The 22690-nt window shown below is 47.0% G+C and overlaps 1 protein-coding gene across 3 annotated transcripts in view; it reads left to right on the top strand.

The window, feature by feature from the left end:
- ksr2 (kinase suppressor of ras 2) overlaps window positions 1-22690 on the top strand; it is a 49322-nt gene that overhangs the window by 12333 nt on the left and 14299 nt on the right. Inside the window, exons 4-11 of one of the 3 annotated variants that reach the window (XM_052068909.1) lie at window positions 423-458; window positions 1587-2097; window positions 11612-11799; window positions 18488-18557; window positions 20335-20418; window positions 21021-21106; window positions 22207-22227; window positions 22421-22530. In XM_052068909.1, coding sequence (XP_051924869.1) covers window positions 423-458; window positions 1587-2097; window positions 11612-11799; window positions 18488-18557; window positions 20335-20418; window positions 21021-21106; window positions 22207-22227; window positions 22421-22530 — 1106 coding nt within the window. The remainder of the gene's footprint in view (window positions 1-422; window positions 459-1586; window positions 2098-11611; window positions 11800-18487; window positions 18558-20334; window positions 20419-21020; window positions 21107-22206; window positions 22228-22420; window positions 22531-22690) is intronic. The other 2 variants (XM_052068910.1, XM_052068911.1) reach the window with 2 other exon arrangements.

Consider the following 22690-nt stretch of genomic DNA (forward strand, 5'->3'; position numbering starts at 1 on the left):
CTTGAAGTGAATCGAGACTGATTGCGAGTCGCGAACACCCATGAATAATTGATCATGACTGGAAATTCATGAAAAAAAAACGCCAAACAAACAAAAAAACTAAAAAAAATTAAAAGGTAACTAAAAAAAATTAAAAGGTAAGTGAAATTTTAAAAAAAACAAAGTCAAGGTGAAATAAACACTTCCTATGATGAAAATCCAAAAGGTGTCGCCGTCTTTTAATCAACGGATACTTGATACCATCATGTACTAGTACTCACAGACATGCGTTCTTTATCCTCCACGAAGAATGACTATAAAATGACTGCACTAGACTGAGGAGGCGTGAGCGACTCCACGTCTGGATTTATAAAACTTACCCCCCCCCCCCACTTCCCCCCGGCGTTGACTTTTCCCTGTTGTGGTTTCATTTCCCGCTAAAGAACAACTTGAGGAGGATAAGTTGCACAGTAACGGAGGTAAAGTATCTTTGCCGCCCACGTTTGTTGTCGTGCCGACTCCATTTGAAGCTCATCCATCGGCTGCCGACAAGCTGGGCGTCGGCCCGCTCTCACGCTCGGCATGTGCTCCTGCGCTTATGAAACACGATGCAGCGTGCATGGAATCCCCCCCTCCCACTCCAAAAAAAAAAACGAATCGAGATGCGGACATTTCATCAAGTCCGCATTAGACTACCATGCACCTGTTGAGCGCTTTCCAGCATTTTGCCGCTTGATATCACATGGCTGGCATCAACCATTTTTACTCTCGTACAAAAATAGACTCTCATAACGCCATTTGTGCCCCATCTGACTCATTTCTATTCCGCATTCGACCGGTTGACATCGTTTTACTGCCGGTCACCATTTCATACCATTTTCTGGAATGTGTTTTTACTCCCATGCGCCGTTTTACCGCTGACCCCTTTGACCTCTGAACCCCGTGTGACCAGTATACGCAATTTTTACTACTGTGTGCCTTCGGACTGTTTTTGTGTCATATTAACACCCTTGATTTGGGATTTTTTTTGGGGGGGGGGTAGGGGTGGGGGGGGGGGTTCGACCGGTCAGCACATCGGCCTCACAGTGCAGAGGTCGTGGGTTCGATTCCAGCAGCAGCCTTCTTGTGTAGACTTTGTATATTCTCCCCATGCATGTGTGGATTTTTTCCGGGTATTCCGGTTTCCTCCCACATTCCAAAAACATGCATGACAGGCTAATCGAACCCTGCAAATTGTTTCGTAGGTGCGATTGTTTGTCTGTGTGTGCCCTGCGATTGGCTGACAACCAGTTCAGGGTGTACCCCGCCCACTGCCCGAAGACAGCTGAGATAGGCTCCAGCACATCCGCGACCCTTATGAGGATAAGCAGATTAGAAAACGCACGGAGGGGGGTCAAATGCATATTATGCACGGGATTTTACAATGCTCAATTACTAGCATACACTATTTGATCTCCGATCTCCAATATTTGACCATTTTCTTCTTATTTTGCGGAATCGACTGTCTGTCTATCATTTGTCTGGTTCTGCATCACCATTTGTAGACCGTCGAGTAATTGATGAATAAAATGCAGACAAGACGTGAACTGTCCTCTCGTTGCCCACAGGAAGCCAGGCCAAGCAGGATTGGTCCATCCAGTGGCCCACTTCCGAGTCGGGCAAGGAGAACACGCCCGTGTGCCAGCCGGAGCCCAGCCAGTGGATCCGCTTGCAGCTGTCCCAAAGTCCCAAAGTCCAGTCCAAATACAACCAGCACACGTGCCGCAGCCCCCAGGCCCCGGCGGTCCCCCCCTTGTACGCCGAGCGCCTGACGGCGGACGCCCCTTTCGGGGGACCGCCGCCGCCGCCCGCCTCGGACGGCGGCCACCGCTCGCTGCCGCCCTCGCCCCGCCAGAGACACTTCGGCCACGCGCCCCCCCGGACTCCGCTGGTGTTCAACACCATGACGCCGCCCGGCACGCCGCCCGTCAGGCGCAGGAACAAAGTCAAAGCGCCGGGCACGCCGCCGCCCCCCAGCCGCAAGCTCATCCACCTCCTGCCGGGCTTCACCGCGCTGCACCGCAGCAAATCGCACGAGTTCCAGCTGGGAAACCGACTGGACGACACGCACACGCCCAAGTAAGTCCGGACTTCAAACTCTCGCGTGACAGTTTTGCTCTCATTACTCGGTCCGACCCAATCATTTTGATTGACACCTACGGGCAATTTCGAGTGTTCAATTGACTTCCGGTGCGTGTTTGCAGCTTGACGATCAACAAATATTTTTTTTCCACATTAAATAAGGGCAGTCTTTTTTGACCTGACCTATTTCACTGTTAGTTGTACTAAAGTGGACAGCCTCCATCTTTTTTTTTTCGATCACTTTGCTGCCGTACACGTTTTTTTGGTGTACATATTGAGAGCTACACAGTTTGATGCGCCGGCACTGCACGCGCACTTTTAGCGGAGATCCTCCGAGTCCTAAGTTTATAGCCTCATCATAACTTTCGGGAGGCTTAACTGGGAGCTAATCTTCCCGCGGAGTCAAATCAGATTAATTCCCGCCGTCCATCATAAACAAAGAACGAGCCAGCCGGCGCGGATCAGGCGGCCCTCGGGCCCCGGTTCCCGACGGGGGAGGCTCGTTTTGCGTCCTCCGCGAGCCCTGATCAGATTTGAGTGTAAGAACAGGGTGGCCACTGACGGCTAATCAGGAAGCAGAGCCGGGGCGCGCTGGTTCCGCCAAGGCGCGCTAATTCCATTTGCGGGGCTCAGCGGCCGTCGGGGGTTCAAATTGGGCACGCGCGCGCGGCCGCACGTCGCGCACTTGATCACGGGGAAGGCCGACAGCGCGGCGGTATTGATTAGCCGCCCAAGTGAGCCGATGCGCCGACACCTCGGGGGAGCCCGGCAGCTGTGTTCTCATCCGGATCTGGAGATGAAGCGGATGAAGTCGCTCGAGGCGACTGGCGAGCGGTGGACGCGCTGCCGACGGGGGGGGGGGGGGGGGGGGGGGGGGGGGGGAGTGCCATTACCTCAGCGACATGCTGTTTGGTAGACGTGCGGATCACCGCTGGCAAAATACATCTGATGGAGCCGTGCTAGAAAAGACACAGAAAGTTTGCTGCGTCGGTTTTAGGCTACATTTGGCCGTCGACAACAAAACTGCTTGAGACATTGTAGTTGTCATGTTCCGTTTGTAGTTAGATTTGAGGGGACTTTAATTTCGGCAAAACAAACCGGAAGTACCTTGTCATGTTGCGTATTTGGTTAGATTCTACGACACTTTAATTTTGGTAACACAAACCGGAAGTACCTAGTCTAGTGAAGACCTCAAGGTTTCGCGCTAGCTGTTGTCATCGTTTCTCGTTTTCTTCTCGAGTATATGCCTTGGAAAGCATCGTCTTTTTACTATTCTGTCCTACTTGTCCGTGTCCGAGACGTGAACAGATAGACAGATAGCGAACAACGAAAAAAAGACCAAGGATCCACAATGTTGAGATGCAGCTTTCGTCTTTTTTCGTTGTTCGCTATCTGTCTATCTGTTCACGTCTCGGACACGGACAAGTAGGACAGAATAGTAGTCGCGAGGTGGGGGGGTGGGGTGGGGGGGTTGTGTGAATCACTCCCTAGCCGCTTTTGCTCTATATGTTTGCCGTTTTGTAGCGCTGTGTGAATCTGTACAGCAAACCTCCACACGTTTGCATCTACTACGATCACATTTGCTGCTCTTATCGGAGAATCGGAGAATGTGAAGAAAAAAAAAGCGCTTTGCTGCCATCCGGTGTCATGTTAATTTATTTGCCCAGGAACTATGTTGGAGTGAGCTGAGGAGATCATTTAGAGCTCTGAATAAGAATAATGACAATCAAAGGTATAGCGCAACGGCTGCGATCACAAGCTGCAATCGCAGACTGCTGAGCGCTCACAACATCCGCTGACGCAGGTTAAAGATTAAACTGCTTTATTTTATTTTATTATATTTTTGTCAATACTTTTTGTGAAAATAAGGCCGATAGGATCATTAGGGCCTACACCTCTCGTGATCGATTTAGGACCAGTCGTCGATCTACTGGTCGATCGCGATCGACGAAATGGGCGCCCCTGATTTAGACTAAATGAGTGCTTTACCACCATTGCGCCGGCTAAGAAAAATGTGGAAGTGGGTCGAGGAGCTTCTTTTAAGCACAAGTAGTGCTACGCCGCTGCGGTGGTGCAGAAGAACCTACGTTGAAGTGAGATGAGGCGCTTCATTTTGATGATAGTAGCGCTTTGCCGCCATCCAAGAAGCCCATCTTGGTTCTGCGGAACTACGTTGAAGCCACTCGACGAGCGTCACTCATTCCCTGTCCTTCGAGCTCTTTGAGTGGACTTTAGCTTTGGCGTTATCGTCCACTTGAGTGGCTGTGCGCTCGCATTGGGCCGCTGTGTTGAAAGCAAGTTGTCAAAGCTCCTGATGTCAGTCAGGCGCGAGCGCACGAAGCCGGCGTTCGTGCATATTCATGAGCAGGCAGGCAGGCAGGCCCTAATGAGAGAAGGTGTCATCTCTCGTTTTCACGGCAGCTCGAAGAATGTCTGCCAGGGTCGGAGGCTAATCCCCGGTTATTGTGTCCCGGCCAATTAAGTCGCTTGGAACCAGCCCCCCCCCCCCCCCCTCGAGAAGCGCGGAGAGCTTATTAAAAACTTGCAGGTGCTGGATTTTTTTTTTCCTTTTCCCGAGGAGATGAAAGGGAGATTTTACAAGCACGAGTGTGTTAGCTGTCAGCGCCAGTTGTCATGAGATGCATAGGAAAATGTCCAAAATCGAAGTGCCTCACTTCCCATGGGGGTTTTAGGCATGGCTTCTTGAGATTTTTAAAAATTTTTGTGGGTCCACTACCAAATTTCAGGTTGATCGGTGAAACAAGCCCCAGGACCTGAATTTTGAAAAACAAAGTAAAACTATCAATCTATTCTAAGTCAAAATGGCAGATTTGCTGTGTGTTTTGGGGAATGGCTTCTCCAGACTTTACTCATGATAGACATGTCTGCTAAATTTCATGCTGCCAGAGGTGAATCCCCCCCCCCCCCCACCCCCCAAAATCTCCTGGCTTTCTGTCAAGCCAATTTTTAGTAAAATGTTGCTTGCACCCAAAATGGTGGTCTTCCTGTGCGTTCTCAGGCAGGGCTTCCTGAGACTTTCTTTTTGTTTTTTTTGTGGGTCTACACATGATAGACATGCCTACCCAATTAAATTGCTAAGTGAATCGGTCTGTCCATGTCTCAAAACATTCTTCAGCCTGGTGCTAGCAACTACGCTAAATTTGAGTAAAATATTTGCTTCCAAAAAAAAAATGGTGGACTTCCTGTGTCTTCTCAGGCAGGGCTTCCTGAGACTTTCTTTTTGTTTTTTTTGTGGGTCTACACATGATAGACATGCCTACCCAATTGAATTGCTAAGTGAATCGGTCTGTCCATGTCTAAAAAAATCTTCAGCCTGGCGCTAGCTACTATGCTAAATTTGAGTAAAATATTTGCTTCCAACAAAAATGGTGGACTTCCTGTGTCTTCTCAGGCATGGCTTCTTGAGACCTTTTTTTGTGGGTCAACTCATGATCGTCATGTCTGCCAAATTTCATGTTGCTCAATGAAATTAGTTTTCCTGAATTTTCAAAGATTGCAGTTTGAATCTTGTTAGCATGAAGGCAACTCTGAACTTGGTGTTCAAAGGACAAACATCTTGACTTTTTCTTTGGCTTTTTTTTGTGGGGGGTGCGACGCTCATTCCGATAACAACTTGTGGATCGAGTTTGCACTTGAAACTTGAAAAGATTGATTGTTTGATTCAGAGCGGTGTCCAATCTGAGCTCGTTGCTGGTGCCGTTGGCCCCGTTTGTCATGTTTGCGGCGGAGTTATTTTGGGAACTTTTTGACCTCCTCTTCCGCCTCCCACTGGCCTTTTCGCAGCGCAAGCGAGAGGCTCTTCGGACTGGAGAACGAATGAATGACAAAGGCCTTGGTGAGTGAGCAGCAGCAGCGAGGCAGGCGGGCGTTTAAAGGCCAAGCGAGTCGCTCCGATCCAACTTTTTTGAGGCGGGAAGCTTTCGTCGCAAACATGAATTCTCATTGGCAGGCAAATGATGAAGAGAAGGACGTGAAAAGGTCAGTCCGGATTTGATCGAGAGTTTACGTTGATCGTTTTAGAGAAATGAGCTGACTGAGTTCTTTCATTTATTCATTCAGTCGGTCCAGTTCATTTGAATGGACAGCTTATCAGGTTATGAAAGGGTTAAATTGTAACAGGATCATTTTTAACTATTCTTTTTTTTGGTTATGTTTTTTGAATCAGAATTAAAAAAAAATTTTAATGTGCAAATGCATGTAGCTCATGTCATCGATTCATTGCTCAATATGTAAATTATTTTGGCACGCAATGTTTACAATAACTTGATTGAGTGATTATTTGAATAATGTATGTTAAAATTTTCATTTATTTAACCCTCTCAGGGACGGCAGGTATCGGGTCATCGTGGCGGCCGTCGATAGCAGCCGCTAGATATTTCAGGAAAAAGAATCTGACATGGAGTGAATCCTCCTCGCCATTAGTTGGCGCTGGAGCTCGATTTGAATCAGGAAGAAAGAGCGGACAGCTTATGTTATCACGTTATAGGGTACATGAAAGGGTCAAATATTTCCATTCAAATGCGTCTCATTCACTTCATTTATTCATGATTAAAATGTTTTAAAATGATTGTATTTTAAATTTCCCCTTTTGTAAAAACTAATACAGAGCAAGAACATGCAATCGAATTATTTATTCTTAGCAGACGTGCAGTTGTGAAACATCTCAAGAGACATCAGCACACTTTTTCTCAGACTTTTTTTCGTGTTAATAGAGTGCCACGGTCGCCATGGCAACTGATGCGCTGTGCAAACCCGTTTCCACGTCGTTCCTCCGTGTCCGAGTCGACAGCAGGCGTTGCCATGGTTACTTGCAATTATTCAATAATCCTTCCCGGAGTGTCTTTACCAAACTGTTCCAAGCTGCGCGCGAGCCCTTCGAGGTCCTGACGGGGTTGGCTGGCGCACCCTCTCACCTCCTCTGCGTACCCTTAAAAAAAAAAAAAGTCAAAACAAATCAAGAAAAGTCCTCCAAATTCTGTTGCAGATGCGTCCCGACAGCAACCAAACGTAAACGCGCCCACATTGACATCCTGACACGATGTCGGTGCGCCCCACATAGCTTGTTTGACAAAAGGGCAACATGTCAAAACAAATCCAAAAAGGAAAAAAAAAAATTAAAAAAGAAAAAAAAAGTTTGTGGGGCTGTTTTAGAGTTTGCATTACAGATTGGCTTTGGAAATGTCGCATTGGCGATGGTTGTTTTCCTGGCGCGCACCCACCTCCCTTTTCAGTGGGGGGGTGGGATCACACCCATTCAACCAACCATGCAGTTATCATCCAGCCATCCGTCAATTTATTCATCTCATCCATTCGTTAATCCATCCATCCTTCCACCACTTTCGGGCCTCAACGACGATATATTTGGAGGTGTCGCCCGGTTGAGAATTTCCGATTTCTTATCCTAAAACGCCAAACTTGTCTTCACGATCACCACCAAACCCCAACGAGCGCCCTCCATCCTATTCGTCATCTGTTGGGTCAGCGGGCCTTAACGAGCGCTCATAGCCTGAGCCATGATTGTGAATTTATACCGGTGTTAAGAGGAGGCGGCCGGACGTATTTTACGAGCCCGATGAGACGGGCGGGGCCGGATGGGGACTTGGGGGTGGGGACGCATAACTGGCCTGGCCACCAATCGGCAGGAAATGACTAAGCAGTCACACAGTGCTTAATTTTTTTTTTTTTCTTCCCGGAAGGCACTTGATTGGAAAACGTGACCACGTCTGCACAAGTTTGTGCAGAATACAGGACGGCGTGAAAAAAGGGGGAAACGACTTACATTTTCATGAGAACGTCCTGTCGTCAAAATAAAAGTTCAATTTTGCATACCTTCAAGTCAACAAAATATCATCAACGGAATATTTTTCCTTCTCAACATTTTCAGCACAAACATTTGCCTATTCATTCATTCATTCATTCATTCATTCATTCATTCATTCATTCATCTTCCGAGCCGCTTGATCCTCACTAGGGTTGCGGGGGGTGCTGGAGCCTATCCCAGCTGTCTCCGGGCAGTAGGCGGGGGACACCCTGAATCGGTTGCCAGCCAATCGCAGGGCACACAGAAACGAACAACCATTCGCACTCACACTCACACCTAGGGACAATTTAGAGTGTTCAATCACGCATGTTTTTGGAATGTGGGAGGAAACCGGAGCACCCGGAGAAAACCCACGCAGGGCCGGGGAGAACATGCAAACTCCACACAGGGAGGCCGTAGCCGGAATCGAACCCGGTACCTCTGCACTGTGAAGCCGACGTGCTAACCACTGGACTACTGGGCCGCCATTTGCCTATTTATTTGTTAATTTTTTTGGGGGGGGGGGTGGGCATGGGGGGTCGGGGGGGGGGGGGCCCGAGCAATGGCCGTCGGCCCGTGGCAACCGCTGCCGTCGCCGTGGTGACGGCACACGGTTCCATCAGTTCTATCAGGAGTTGATGAGATGTGGCATCGCGGCGGCGGTGGCGAGTCAAATTAAAACACTTTGATTGAAGTCGGACAATTTATCCTTGACAAAATTGAATGAAATCCTCATTAAAATGATGAATGACTTCTAATAATCGTCAAAATAATTAGGGCGGCACAATAGATGGCAAAAAAATGGCCACGGCGACAATAACGTGAGAGAGCACGGTCTCGGACCGCTGAATAACTTTTCAAAAATACAGAAAACTGTAAATTGTTAAGTTATCAACAAAACATGTCCATCGTTCATTAAATCCTAAAAATATTCTTTCTTAAACGAGGATGGGCGACCACTGACGGCGGGTATCGATTGGAAGGTATCGGGTCATCGTGGCGACCATCGATAGCAGCCGCTAGATATTTCAGGAGAAAGAATCTGACATGCAGTGAATCCTCCTCGCCATTAGTTGGCGCTGGAGTTCGATTTGAATCAAGAAGAAATAATGAAGTTGTTTGGGGTTTTTTTTTGTCATTGTGTTTAATGACATTTTATTTATCGGAAAGACTTTGGGTGTTTTTAAGTGAATGCTCGTACCGAAAAAAAAAAAGGTATTGAACATCTCAAACGTAAGTATCCCAACAATTGACCTCGTAAATCAAGGCGCTACTGTAATGAAATAAAATTGTCGCAGACGCACACAAACGCGCTTACTCACTGAGCGACTAGTAGCCCCCCCTTGCCTACTGCCAGGTGGTGTCGGTGTGGCGCGTGCAGCCTGTAATCTGCAACCGTGCGTCTCCCCGAGGCTGAATGAACTCTCCAATGTCGTCAGGAGCCACTCAGGGGGGGGAAAAAAAAGTCCCAAAATGGGGACTCCTCTCGCCTCCTTTTCACGTCTGCGCCGCATCCGAAGGAGGCGGAGAACCAAATAGCTTTCATCGGCATTGAAAGGCGCGCCTAAGTGGCCCAATCGGAACAGCTGACAAAGGCAGCTAACGGCGCAGCGCTAACCGCTAACCCGCAGGCCGCCGCTTCCTTCGCTTTAATTGCGTGACTGTGTCATCTGCCACTTTTCCCGGGGGGGAAATGTATCTTAATGATGATTAAAGTGACTCTCGCTGTACTCGTACCCCCTTGCGCATTTAAAAAAAAAAACAAACGCGTGTTTTCATAGCTCCTGTGGCGATTGCTTGACTGAACTTTTTCGCGGCGCTTTTCCTCCGTGGGAAGGCTGTTGAGTGGATGCTAGCGAGTCACCGAACGAGTCACAACGGACGGTAGAGAGTCAAATTGGTTGTTAGCGAGTGGACAGTCGATCTTTGTGAATGCTCGTAGACGTTATTGAGTCACAGGGAAGGCTATCGAGCCACAAATAAATCAGAGCGGACATTATTGCGTCCCAGTCGATGTTAATGAGTCCCGGTGGAAGTTAGCCAGTCCCAAAGAGTCCTGAGTCAGAGTGAAAGTTAGCGAGTCAATATGGATAAAATTGAGACAGAATTTACCGGTAGCCATAGTGAACGTTGGCGATTCGCAGTTTTTGATGGTGGATCACAAATGAGTCACGGTGAGTGTTGGCGTGTCATCAAAGACTCACCTTGGACGATGTAAAGCCACAAAACGAGTCAAAAGTCGATGTTAGCAAGTCACAGTGGATAATATTAAGTCACGCGCGAGTCACGGTGGACGTTAGCAAGTCGCACTGAACATTTTTCAATCCGCAGTGAGTTTTTGCAAGTCGCAGTGGACGTCAGTGAGTCAGAGTGGACGTTAGCGAGTCAATATGGATAAAATTGAAACAGAATTTACCGGTAGCCATAGTGAACCTTGGCGATTCGCAGTATTTGATAGTGGATCACAAATGAGTCACGGTGAGTGTTGGCGTGTCATCAAAGACTCACATTGAACGATGTAAAGCCACAAAACGAGTGAAAAGTCGATGTTAGCAAGTCACAAACAAGTCCCATGGATAATATTAAGTCGCGCGCGAGTCAGGGTGGACGTTAGCAAGTCGCACTGAACATTTTTCGATCCGCAGTGAGTTTTTTGCAAGTCTCAGTGGACGTCAGTGAGTCAGAGTGAAAGTTAGCAAGTCAATATGGATAAAATTGAAACAGAATTTACCGGTAGTCATAGTGAACATTGGCGATTCGCAGTGTTTGATGGTGGATCACAAATGAGTCACGGTGAGTGTTGGCGTGTCATCAAAGACTCACATTGGACGATGGAAAGCCACAAAACGAGTGAAAAGTCGATGTTAGCAAGTCACAGTGGATAATATTAAGTCGCGCGCGAGTCACGGTGGACGTTAGCAAGTCGCACTGAACATTTTTCGATCCGCAGTGAGTTTTTTGCGAGTCACAGTGGACATCAGTGAGTCAGAGTCAAAGTTAGCGAGTCAATATGGATAAAATTGAGACAGAATTTACCGGTAGTCATATTGAACGTTGGCGATTCGCAGTGTTTGGTAGTGGATCACAAATGAGTCACGGTGAGTGTTGGCGTGTCATCAAAGACTCACATTGGACGATATAAAGCCACAAAACGAGTGAAAAATCGATGTTAGCAAGTCACAGTGGATAATATTAAGTCACGCGCGAGTCACGGTGGACGTTAGCAAGTCGCGCTGAACGTTTTTCGATCCGCAGTGAGTTTTTTGCAAGTCACAGTGGACATCGGTGAGTCAGAGTGGACGTTAGCGGGTCAATATGGATAAAATTGAGACAGAAATTACCCGTAGTCATAGTGAACATTGTTAGCGTGTCATCAAAGACTCACATTGGACAATGTAAAGCCACAAAACGAGTCAAAAGTCGATGTTAGCAAGTCACAGTGGATAATATCAAGTCACGCGCGAGTCACGGTGGACGTTAGCAAGTCGCACAGAACATTTTTCGATCCGCCGTGAGTTTTTTGCGAGTCACAGTGGACATCAGTGAGTCAGAGTGGACGTTAGCAGTTGACGGGGGTACAATACTGAGTTACAAACATGTCGCAGTGTGTTTTTAAGCCTCTTGTTTGAGCGCCACGGACCTTGCGCGCTCCGCCGCGTCGCTAACATCTTTTCTGTGCTTCTCCCTCAGAGCCAAGAAGAAGAGCAAGCCCTTGAACCTTAAGATCCACAGCAGCGTGGGCAGCTGCGAGAACTTGCCCACCTTCCTACCCGGCCAGCGCTCGCCTCTGCACTGCACCGAGCGCTCCCTCAGATCCTTCTTCTTCCCCTCCTTCGTGCCCTCCACGCCACCCGTGCACACCGAAACGCCCTCTGCAAGTAAGACCGCTTCTCCTTTTTTCATTCATGACTTCCATGCGCATCTGGAACACTTTATTTAGATACCAACAGTGCCATGACTCTTAATCGCCTCGCATTAAAATCAAAACCAAAATAGCTAGTGCGCTGTTTTGGCGAAGACGAGATGCAAAAATATTGATCCAACTTTACAATATCGCTGCCACAGTGTCAGTGAGCAAGCACGATGGCAATCCGATGTGTTATTATTTTTATCTAAAGTGGCGCACACTCTTAAAAGTGCCACAAAAATTACGCTACCGTCATGTCAAAGACGGCGAGTGTCTTCACCGGTGAATGATTTTCAGGAACGTCAAAAATCATTTTGTCTCGGAAGAATCCAGTGCATCCAAAACTATTTCGGATCCTTTTTTTTTTCTTTCTCCTTTCTTCTTTCTACCTACATTCTTGCTGCTGGAGGCTGTAAATTTCCCCATTGTGGGACGAATAAAGGACATCTCATCTCATCTCATCTCATCTCATCTCATCTCATCTCATCTCATCTCATCTCATCTCATCTCATCTCATCTCATCTCATCTCATCTCATCTCATCTCATCTCATCTCATCTCATCTCATCTCATCTCATCTCATCTCATCTCATCTCATCTCATCTCATCTCATCTCATCTCATCTCATCTCATCTCATCTCATCTCATCTCATCTCATCTCATCTCATCTCATCTCATCTCATCTCATCTCATCTCATCTCATCTCATCTCATCTCATCTCATCTCATCTCATCTCATCTCATCTCATCTCATCTCATCTCATCTCATCTCATCTCATCTCATCTCATCTCATCTCATCTCATCTCATCTCATCTCATCTCATCTCATCTCATCTCATCTCATCTCATCTCATCTCATCTCATCTCATCTCATCTCATCTCATCTCATCTCATCTCATCTCATCTCATCTCATCTCATCTCATCTCATCTCATCTCATCTCATCTCATCTCATCTCATCTCATCTCATCTCATCTCATCTCATCTCATCTCATCTCATCTCATCTCATCTCATCTCATCTCATCTCATCTCATCTCATCTCATCTCATCTCATCTCATCTCATCTCATCTCATCTCATCTCATCTCATCTCATCTCATCTCATCTCATCTCATCTCATCTCATCTCATCTCATCTCATCTCATCTCATCTCATCTCATCTCATCTCATCTCAAAGCTGACCAGCTAAGACAATTTAGTCATTGAACCTAACATCAAGGAACCTAACATCAAAAACAATCTAATCTCAGGAGAAAATTCTTGATTTTTTTTTTCTTCTTTTTTAGGGTGGGTTGGGAGGGGGTGGGGGGGGTCCTTTTGTGTGTTGTCGTTTGCCTCTCCCCGGCCCATAATTGCGCTCATCTCCATAACCCATCTGTGCTTTTTCTTTTTTTTTTCAACGTTAAGCGCGCCCGCCGCTGCAAATTGCCACCGGTGAACAATGAGGCGCCGAGGCGGGCGGGCGGGCGTAGGGAGCCGAGGCGCTGCCGCCGCGTCGTTTATGCGCAGCTAATGTGCTATACAGGAACGGCGCGGGAAAGCATTAGACGGGCGCTTGCGGACGCGGAAACGGCGGGGAGCTGAGGAATAAACGGGGGAATAATGGAGCCCGTGTCAAAAGGGAAGGGGAAGGGCTGATGGATCTTCTTCGATTTAGCGTCGCTAGATTTAAAAAAAAAAAAAGTAAAGGAAAAATGGCATTCGGGACATGAGGCGGAATAATAGCGCGGCGAGTTGGGCGCAGGCTCATTGTCATGCCGGGACGTCCGGCCGTGACGCTTTGTCATCTGGCTCGCTGTCAACGCAAACGATTTCTCGCCGATGGGAGTCCCAATTTGGCGACGGCCGCCTTCCGCCCATTTGATTGGACAAGTTACAGCAACGCGGTTTAGAGGAACCGAGTCACCGAATCCATTTCAGGCCGTCAAAATCCCGAAAAATCGAAAGCAATCTTTTCTTCGTGAAGTGCCTGCGATGTAGTCATCGACAAACTTTAGAAAATGGGGAGCTACGTCTGATGAATGCAAAGGGCTACCGCGGTTATTTTTTCTATTTTCAAGACAAGACCTTTGCAATCTTTTTTTCGCTCCCATTTTCTGACAGATGCTAGCAACCGTACATCCATACACGGAGGCATCAAAATCGAATTCTTTGACTCATCCGAGAAAACAAGATTAATCGGTTAATTATTATATAATTAAAAGTTATAATTAATCAGGGCGGCCCGGTAGTACAATGGTTAGCACGTCGGCTTCACAGTGCAGAGGTACCGGGTTCGATTCCAGCTCCGGCCTCCCTGTGTGGAGTTTGCATGTTCTCCCCGGGCCTGCGTGGGTTTTCTCCGGGTGCTCCGGATTCCTCCCACATTCCAAAAATATGCGTGGCAGGCTGATTGAACACTCTAAATTGTCCCTAGGTGTGAGTGTGAGTGCGAATGGTTGTTTGTTTCTGTGTGCCCTGCGATTGGCTGGCAACCGATTCAGGGTGTCCCCCGCCTACTGCCCGGAGACGGCTGGGATGGGCTCCAGCACCCCCCGCGACCCTAGTGAGGATCAAGCGGCTCGGAAGATGAATGAATGAATGAATAATTAATCAACCGATTAATCGATTAATCGGTTCTTGACATACCGGCTCGTCGCAATCTTGCATGTTTTGTAGAGCGCCGACCAAGCAATCCAACATTTTCGTGAACATCAAAGACAACTTTAGGCTTTCGAAAAACCTGAAAAACTTTCTCCAATGCAGCTTCCCACTTCGTACTTTCGCAAACATCAAGGACAATTTGATCCGACGTTTCTCCCCACCAAAGCTAATTTGTCTTCATTGAACGTGAACGTGCGCTTATTGTGCTCATCGGGGCCTTTTTGATGTCTTGGAGCCAAGCTGCACACCTGCAGCCTGATAAACGGGTCTGGGACCACCACCGCCGCCGCCACCGCCTTTCTCTTGCTTTTCGCAGCCTCCGCAACCAATTTCATGCCAGCAATTGTGTTTGCTGTGCTTCTGACCACCAGCGCAGGTGTGGTGCAAAATTGATGAAGAGCCCCCCCCGGGGGCCAGGCCCCGCCGCCCTGTCGCATAGCCCGGCCGCCACCGAGAGGCGCTAACACGCTACTCGGACAGATAAATAAACAAATCGGAGGTGGCAAAACCTTGCAAACTTGTTTTAAAGACTTACTTTTTTTTGCGTCAGTCAGAAAGGTCAAAGGTCAAACTTTTACAGACAGTTCTCCGGACTGTTCCAAGGTCCATGAAACAAAAGAAGAATTTTTTTAATGTATTTTGGTCATTGAGGGTATTTTTAGTGCTGGCAAATTGCGCCTGGACAGTAAAAGTATTTCAACTTAGTTACTTCCCACCACTGTGTGTCTTCACACACACACACACACACACACACACATACTCGGAGCGAATGTGGGATGTGTTGGGCCACGATATAAATGGTCCAGCAAACTGCTGCCACTGTTTTTCTATGCGGGGTGACGTCACTCCACTCCAAAGCGGCCGCCTGCCGCCGCCCGGCCACCCGCCCGCCGCCTTGCGTCACGCGTCTCCTAGCGACCGACTGGGGGGGTCCCATTGAGACTCGGCGTGTAGAAATTGGCTCGGAGGACGTGCTAAATTTAAATGCGGGGCGAGCGGTGGCAAAGAGTGCACCTACAAAATGAAGTCGCTCCACATCCAAGATGAACACGAAGAGGAAGCGGGATCCAATTTGTGGCAAATGAATCAGGAGAATTCATGACAGGAAAAAATACCCACATAAAAGCATCTTTTATAAAGTGAGCGAATTGGAAGTGGAACGCTCGCTGAGCACCTAGTTAGCATGCTAACGCCAACTTTGTGCAACGTCATTTGGTATGCGTTTTGAAAAAGCACCTTTTCTTGTTTTCATCAAACTGATGCGGTTTAATCGAGATATGGTTTCGATTGTTATCATCGCAAAAAAAAAGAATTTCAAACAAAACTATTCGTTCATTCATTTTGCGCGCCAACCGCCAACTTTTTTTAGCCGTTTCTAGTCAGACTGCCAAATTTAGAGATATGGGCGAAGTATATTATTGACAGCGATGTTAAGTCATACAGCCAAGACAGAGTATTATAAGTCCAAATCTTCTTGGTCGTCTTCCCTCCACCGTGCAGGAAATAAAACGGTCGCTCACGTGAAGAGCTCTATTGTCATTTTGCTAATCTCTTTTTGGGAAAAAATAGTTGCTAGAGGTGTCCGAATAGTCACTAAATAAAGCGAAGACGTCACTAAATTGGCAACGTAGCTCTTGCTAGCTTGCAACAACATCAAATAAAAGCACAACTTTCAAAATAAAAGCACAGCATATCATACTTTTTACTTTCACGGGTCCTGAAAGGGCCCCTCAGAGTCTCCAGTCCGATCGGACGTGGCCCCCCCAGGCAGTACTTAGCCTAGCTCAGCTTTTCAGGGCGAGCGAGAGAGATTAAGGTGCTAGCAGTAGCGCTAGCTAAGAAAGAATATCTGACTTTGTCATGCTGATGAAACTGGCATCGGGGGCTTCATTTGTTTTTTAAAAATCATTTTAGAAGTCGTGACCATGTCAAAATGTTTACTTTCTACCCAAAGGGGGAGTAGAACATGAGCCTAAGACGACCACAACATGGCTGACTTGCTAAGACAACCACAACATGGCTGACTTGCTAAGACAACCACAACATGGCTGACTTGCTAAGACAACCACAACATGGCTGACTTGCTGGTTGTTTTTGCAGGTGTGGATTCTCGAGACTTTTTGGTTGCTTGACACATGATAGACATGCCCACCAAATATCATATCGCTAAGTCAAGTGTTTGGTCAACATTTAACAATTTATATATCAAAGGTACGCGTACTAAAGTTAATACTGGTCATGGTTATCGGTCTGAAAAAGCAAAAGCTATTGAACATCCCTAAAAGAATACGCTTTACTTATTTTGGTTGTTTCTTATATAATACGGTGCTCGTTTCCTTTATTTAAAACACTTTTTTTTGGAGGGGGTGGGCGGGGGCTGGAATGGATTAATTTAATGCCATTTCAGTTCAGGGAAATGTACAAGTAAATTAAATTTGGTCTTGGAACGAATGAAGCTCTTAAGTTAAGGTACTAGTGTAATCAAAGCCATGAAAACACACACACACACAAATGTGTGCTCCCTTCCGCAGACTCACAAAGACACTAAGCAGTGCTGAGTGGCGTCCAATCATGCCCCCCCCCCCTCCCACCGCCCCTGCTCTGAATTGAGTTATCAGCTTGATTGAGTGTAATTGAGACGCGCATCGGAGCGCCGAGAAGATGGGGCTGCGGGAACAGGAAGAGGGGGCCGGGGGAGGGGGGGGGGCGATGTTGGGGGTTGGGGGGGGGGCAATATGGAGCCATAAAATGAGATTAACTGTCAGCAAGTCACTGTCGCAGCCTGCGCTTTGACAAGGAGCAGCCATGCTTTGGGATCATTATCGCTCGTATTAAAATGAAGCAAATCAATAAAGTTCCGAGCGGATCAATTAAAATGATCTGAGCTACGTCGGCCAATCAACAATCACGCGGGGGGTAGTCGTGCTGCATGACTGCGGCCACAATTACAATCACCATTACTTTTGATCAATATTGGGGCTGCAACTAACGAACCACTCTTGACCTATTTAGAAGCTGACGTTCCGAAGATTTGGACAATTTCAACAATGGCTCCGAACGATTGAAGAGCAAGAATATTGATTGATTTTTTTGGATAATCAATTAGTTGTCGAGCGGCCCGGTAGTCCAGTGATTAGCACGTCGGCTTCACAGTGCAGAGGTACCGGGTTCGATTCCAGCTCCGGCCTCCCTGTGTGGAGTTTGCATGTTCTCCCCGGGCTTGCGTGGGTTTTCTCCGGGTGCTCCGGTTTCCTCCCACATTCCAAAAATATGCATGGCAGGCTGATTGGACGCTCTAAATTGTCCCGATGTGTGAGTGTGAGCGTGGATGGTTGTTCGTCTATGTGTGCCCTGCGATTGGCTGGCAACCGATTCAGGGTGTCCCCCGCCTACTGCCCGGAGACGGCTGGGATGGGCTCCAGCACCCCCCGCGACCCTAGTGAGGATCAAGCGGTACGGAAGATGAATGAATGAATGAATGAATTAGTTGTCGATTAATCGAGTAACGTTTGCCCTTCTAGTCAATATTGTTATGATTGTCATGATGTCGGGGTCAGACGTAAGGTGGGTTGCCATCCACCTATTTTTTTATTCCAATTTTCAAGAATTTCAATGGAATCACGAGGAAAAAAAAAAAAGAAAAAACAATTTACAAAATGCTTCCACTGGAACGGGCTGGATTTTTCAGTGGGTTGATAAAAGGCAAAAAATGCAAATGTTGGCTATGGGAACAAGTCTTGCAACTAAAAAAATCACCAGACCAGGATGCTGATGCTACATAGTTGCGTAAAAGGGGAAAAGTGGAACAAAACTGATGCAGAAAACCCAAATGACACCTAATCCCACCCCCCTACCCCCTCACCCCAATCACGTTACCAAGCACAAGGGCACTTTGCCCGTTGACTTCAAGCAGGTGCTCGGGTCGGGTCGGTTTGATGTTGAAAAGACACCTGGGAACTGTTTGAGTTTGGTTTTTGTCTGCGCCATGTTGAGGAAATCCTTTTGTCTCCCCTCGCCAGACACTCTGTCAGTGCCTCGCTGGTCCCCGCAGATCCCCCGAAGAGATCTGGGAAACTCCATCAAACACAGGTGAGTGTGGGAAGGCAGGGGATGGGATGGGGGAGCCTCTTACGTAAGGCACCCGTTCGGGCAACCTCCACAACGTGGGTGTGTGGCTTTGCACAAATTTCAGCAAAGTCCGACCGCGGCGGCCATTTATTTAGATCAAGTCAAGTCAAGTCAAGTCGAGAGTATTTCTCGAGCACTTTCAAACAGCCATGGCTGCATACAAAGTGTTGTACATGGAGCGATTTAACATACACAATAAACAGTAAGACGAATCGGTAATAAAGGCGGTAGAAAGCACCAAGCAGTAAAATCAAGAACAAATCTAAGATCTAAGACAGGCATGTCCAAAGTCCGGCCCGCGGGCCAAATCCGGCCCGCGGTCGAATTTCATCCGGCTCTCGGCCCCCGTCATAAAATCAGTGCCGTCTGGCCCGCAGGTTGGGCGCAATGGAACACGTGTTGCATTGACTGAGGTCTCGTAGACTGGCGAGTGATGTTTCATAGAGTACTGCTTCCCTCTAGTGGCTAAATGAGTAATAGCATTCACTAAATGAGTAATAGCATTTAGACACTAGAGGGCATCACTCACGAGTTAACAAGACATCACTCCGTGTTTATATTGACTGATATGTCATATTTCAAATTCCTGTTTCAAATGAACCAAAAGAAATTCTTAAGATTGTTGAAATTAAAATAAAAATGGAAATGTGAAACAGACTGGCTTACTAAAATTTGTTGAACAATAATATTGTTCAATGTAAAGAATGTCAGCCAAGGTCGGCCCCCCGACATTTTACCACATAAAATCTGGCCCCCTTGGCAAAAAGTTTGGACACCCCTGATCTAAGATATATATATATATATATATATATATATATATACAGTATATATATGATAGATATGTGTTCCATGCACACCAAACAAAAGGAGGTAGAAAAAAATTCCCCCCTATTTTTGTTTTGTTTTGTTTTTAAATCGAGTGACTTGATTTATTTGAAGACTCTTTTCACCCCGTGGGTCAATCAAAATGGAATCAAATGGAAATGGAAATCCAATAGAAAGTTTTGATTGGCTGCAGAAATGCGGCAGGTGAACCGAGTCCTTACTGAAGGCACAGCTAGCTCGCCACGGCTATTTACTCGAATATTTTTTTTTTTTTAGTTTTCCTGTAAAGCGGGCGCTCGTGGAAGGCGCCGCCTCTCAGACAAACGAAAGCCGTTAGAGAACAAGCAATTTGGAGCGCGGCCGTCTGGTTTATGGCAGGTGACTAATTTGCTCTGACACCGTCGCCTTGTCTTTTTGAAGACCGCACGGTGACTGACGTGCCGGTCTCGCCTGTCAAATAACACCTTCGGGGGGGGGGGGGGGGGGGGGGTGACGCGGCAAAACGAATAAAAGGCGGCGGAATATCTCGCCTTAATAAGACAACAATGGGCGGACGGTGTTTTTCCACTCTATGATGGTTGATGGTGTTAACGCATCTAATTTGAAACCTATTTTGATACACAGGCAAGCCCGAATTTCAAATTGACGATCAATTATTGGTCCACACCCTTGAAATTTCAGCCCGTAAACATTCTCGGAAGGTCTACCGGACATTTTCAGCCCCGATTAAAATCTGATTTTGGTGTTTTGAAAAACAACAACAAGAAAAAAGGGAGCCTGGCCCCGGAAGGCCAACACTTGACCCCATTGAAAGGTCGCTCCGATTTAGAGGCGGCGTTCCCAAATGTCACCGGCGCAATTTTTCCCGTCGCCGTCATCCACCTCCCGTCGTTGTCTTCTTCTTCTCGTGCAGATTTTCCACCAAGTACTGGATGTCGCAGACATGCACCGTGTGTGGGAAGGGAATGCTGTTTGGACTCAAATGTAAAAACTGCAAGTACGTAGCTCCACGTTTCCGAAAGTTCACCTTTTCCCGTTTTGGTTGCCATCCAGACAACGTGTGTCGAATCAACATTTTCTTTTATTCTATAAAAACACCCCAACATCCAAATTCCAATTCCAAATCTGAAATGATACCAAATCCAAAGCATCGTGTCCCATAGGAAATCATGTCAATCCAGTTAATGTGTTCCAGATCCAGACACCCCAAAATATATGAAAAAAAAAAAGAAAAATTTCGACTGTTGACTACCAAAGTGTCAATTACATCGAAATGACAAATCAATTTGATAATTGAACACTGAACATGCTTTGTCTACTAAAAAGCTTTGACGAAATCTACGAAACAGACTTTCGGCGATTTTCTTTGTCTAAATGTTGTCCTGGTTTTTATACATCTGCAGGGCTTTAAAAAAAAAAAAAAAAAAAAAAAGTAATTCTCCGCATATGTCGTCTTAATTTCTTCACGTGGTGCCGCAGCATCCACTTTGCCGCCGTAAAAGCAGAATGTCTCCATTGTGGGATTTAATCGATTGTGTTCAATTGTATTCTATTGTACATTTGCAATCATTGAGTGCAACCATGTGCGCACGCATTTAGGCTGAAGTGCCACAACAAATGCACCAAAGAAGCTCCGCCCTGCCATCTACTCATCATCCAGCGAGGCGGCCGAGAATCCCTCAAAGGTAACACGAAAAACACTTTTTTGGGGGGGGGGGGGGGGATACAATTGGCAATCTTGCAGATACAGTACGTGCTTTTCTATTCGCGTCACTTTCACTGCCAGCTCGACCGTTTGCCTTTGATAAATGGTTTCAAAATTTCCTACAATGTGATTGTAAAGTCCCTCCCCAACACTTTATTGTTGCTGCCCCCCCCCCCCCCCCACCACCACCAAAAAGCACCTAACTCCTATTTTGGGAATAACATGGGCGGCCCGGTAGTCCAGTGGTTAGCACGTCGACTTCACAGTGCAGAGGTACCGGGTTCGATTCCAGCTCCAGCCTCCCTGTGTGGAGTTTGCATGTTCTCCCCGGGCCTGCGTGGGTTTTCTCCGGGTGCTCCGGTTTCCTCCCACATTCCAAAAACATGCAGGCTGATTGAACACTCTAAATTGCCCCTAGGTGTGAGTGTGAGTGTGGATGGTTGTTCGTCTCTGTGTGTCCTGCGATTGGCTGGCAACCGATTCACGGTGTACCCCCGCAACCCTAGTGAGGATTGGCCGGTCCGGAAGATGAATGAATGAATGAATGAATGTATCTATAACATGAAAAAACAAAAAGCTTCCTTGATTAAAAAAAAAACTAAATCACAATATTTGGTATTTCTGCTCATTTGTCATTTCAAAAGTGATTATTATTAATTTCATAATCATTTTCAAGTATTTTCTGTCATTGTTCAATAAAAAAAAAATAACTGCTACTTTTGTGATTCCATTTTAATCTACCCAAAATGAGCTTCAGTGTTTTGCGGGTCTTTTGCGGGCATTTGAAAACATTTTTACTATACGTTGTGATTCGGAGATGTGAGCTTTTTTTTTGGTGGCCACACGCATCATTGTAAATGTCGGTTAGCTTGGGAGCTAAGCTAGCATGGAAGCTAAGCTAGCGCCGCTTCTGCGGGTGTTAATCCCCACCTGATTATCGTCACATTTGTCGGCTTTTCTATAAACTGGCTCGTGAAGGAAATGTCGACGCGGCCGTCAAACATTGAAGAAAATGGCCATCATTTATCCCCCCCCCTTTATTTTTTTTTGAATACACCTCTCGCTCTCCGCTGAGAGAAGACCACCAAGGAGTAATTCAAGGTAAAGAACACAAATGAACAAGCTCGAGCCAATTTTCCGTTTCCAGTACGATAATAACAAAATGTTTGAAGGACCAAATGAAAGTCGTTTTGACGCTCGTTTCTGCAACGCCGTTCGGCGGATTTTGTTGGGTTCTCAAAAGCTTCATTTGTGTGTGTGTGTGTGTGTGTGTGTGTTTGTGTCTTGCTGGCAGTCGCTCGACTGGTGCGAACCGAGTCGGTGCCGTGCGACATCAACAACCCGCTCAGGTACAGCGACCTGCACGTCAGTCAGACTCTGCCCAAAACCAACAAAATCAACAAGGTGAGTCGGCACACGCGTGAGGGGGGGGGGGGGGGTGGATGGCGTGGGGGGGGGGTACTTTTTCTTCTCCTCCTCTTGCTCCTTTGCGGCATCTCCGATGAGCTCTGTTTCCATGGCGATCGCTGTCGGCCGGGTCGTCACCTCCGCGGGAATCTCAAAA

This window comes from Hippocampus zosterae, chromosome 6 (genome assembly GCF_025434085.1).
Source record: "Hippocampus zosterae strain Florida chromosome 6, ASM2543408v3, whole genome shotgun sequence".
NCBI lineage: Eukaryota > Metazoa > Chordata > Actinopteri > Syngnathiformes > Syngnathidae > Hippocampus > Hippocampus zosterae.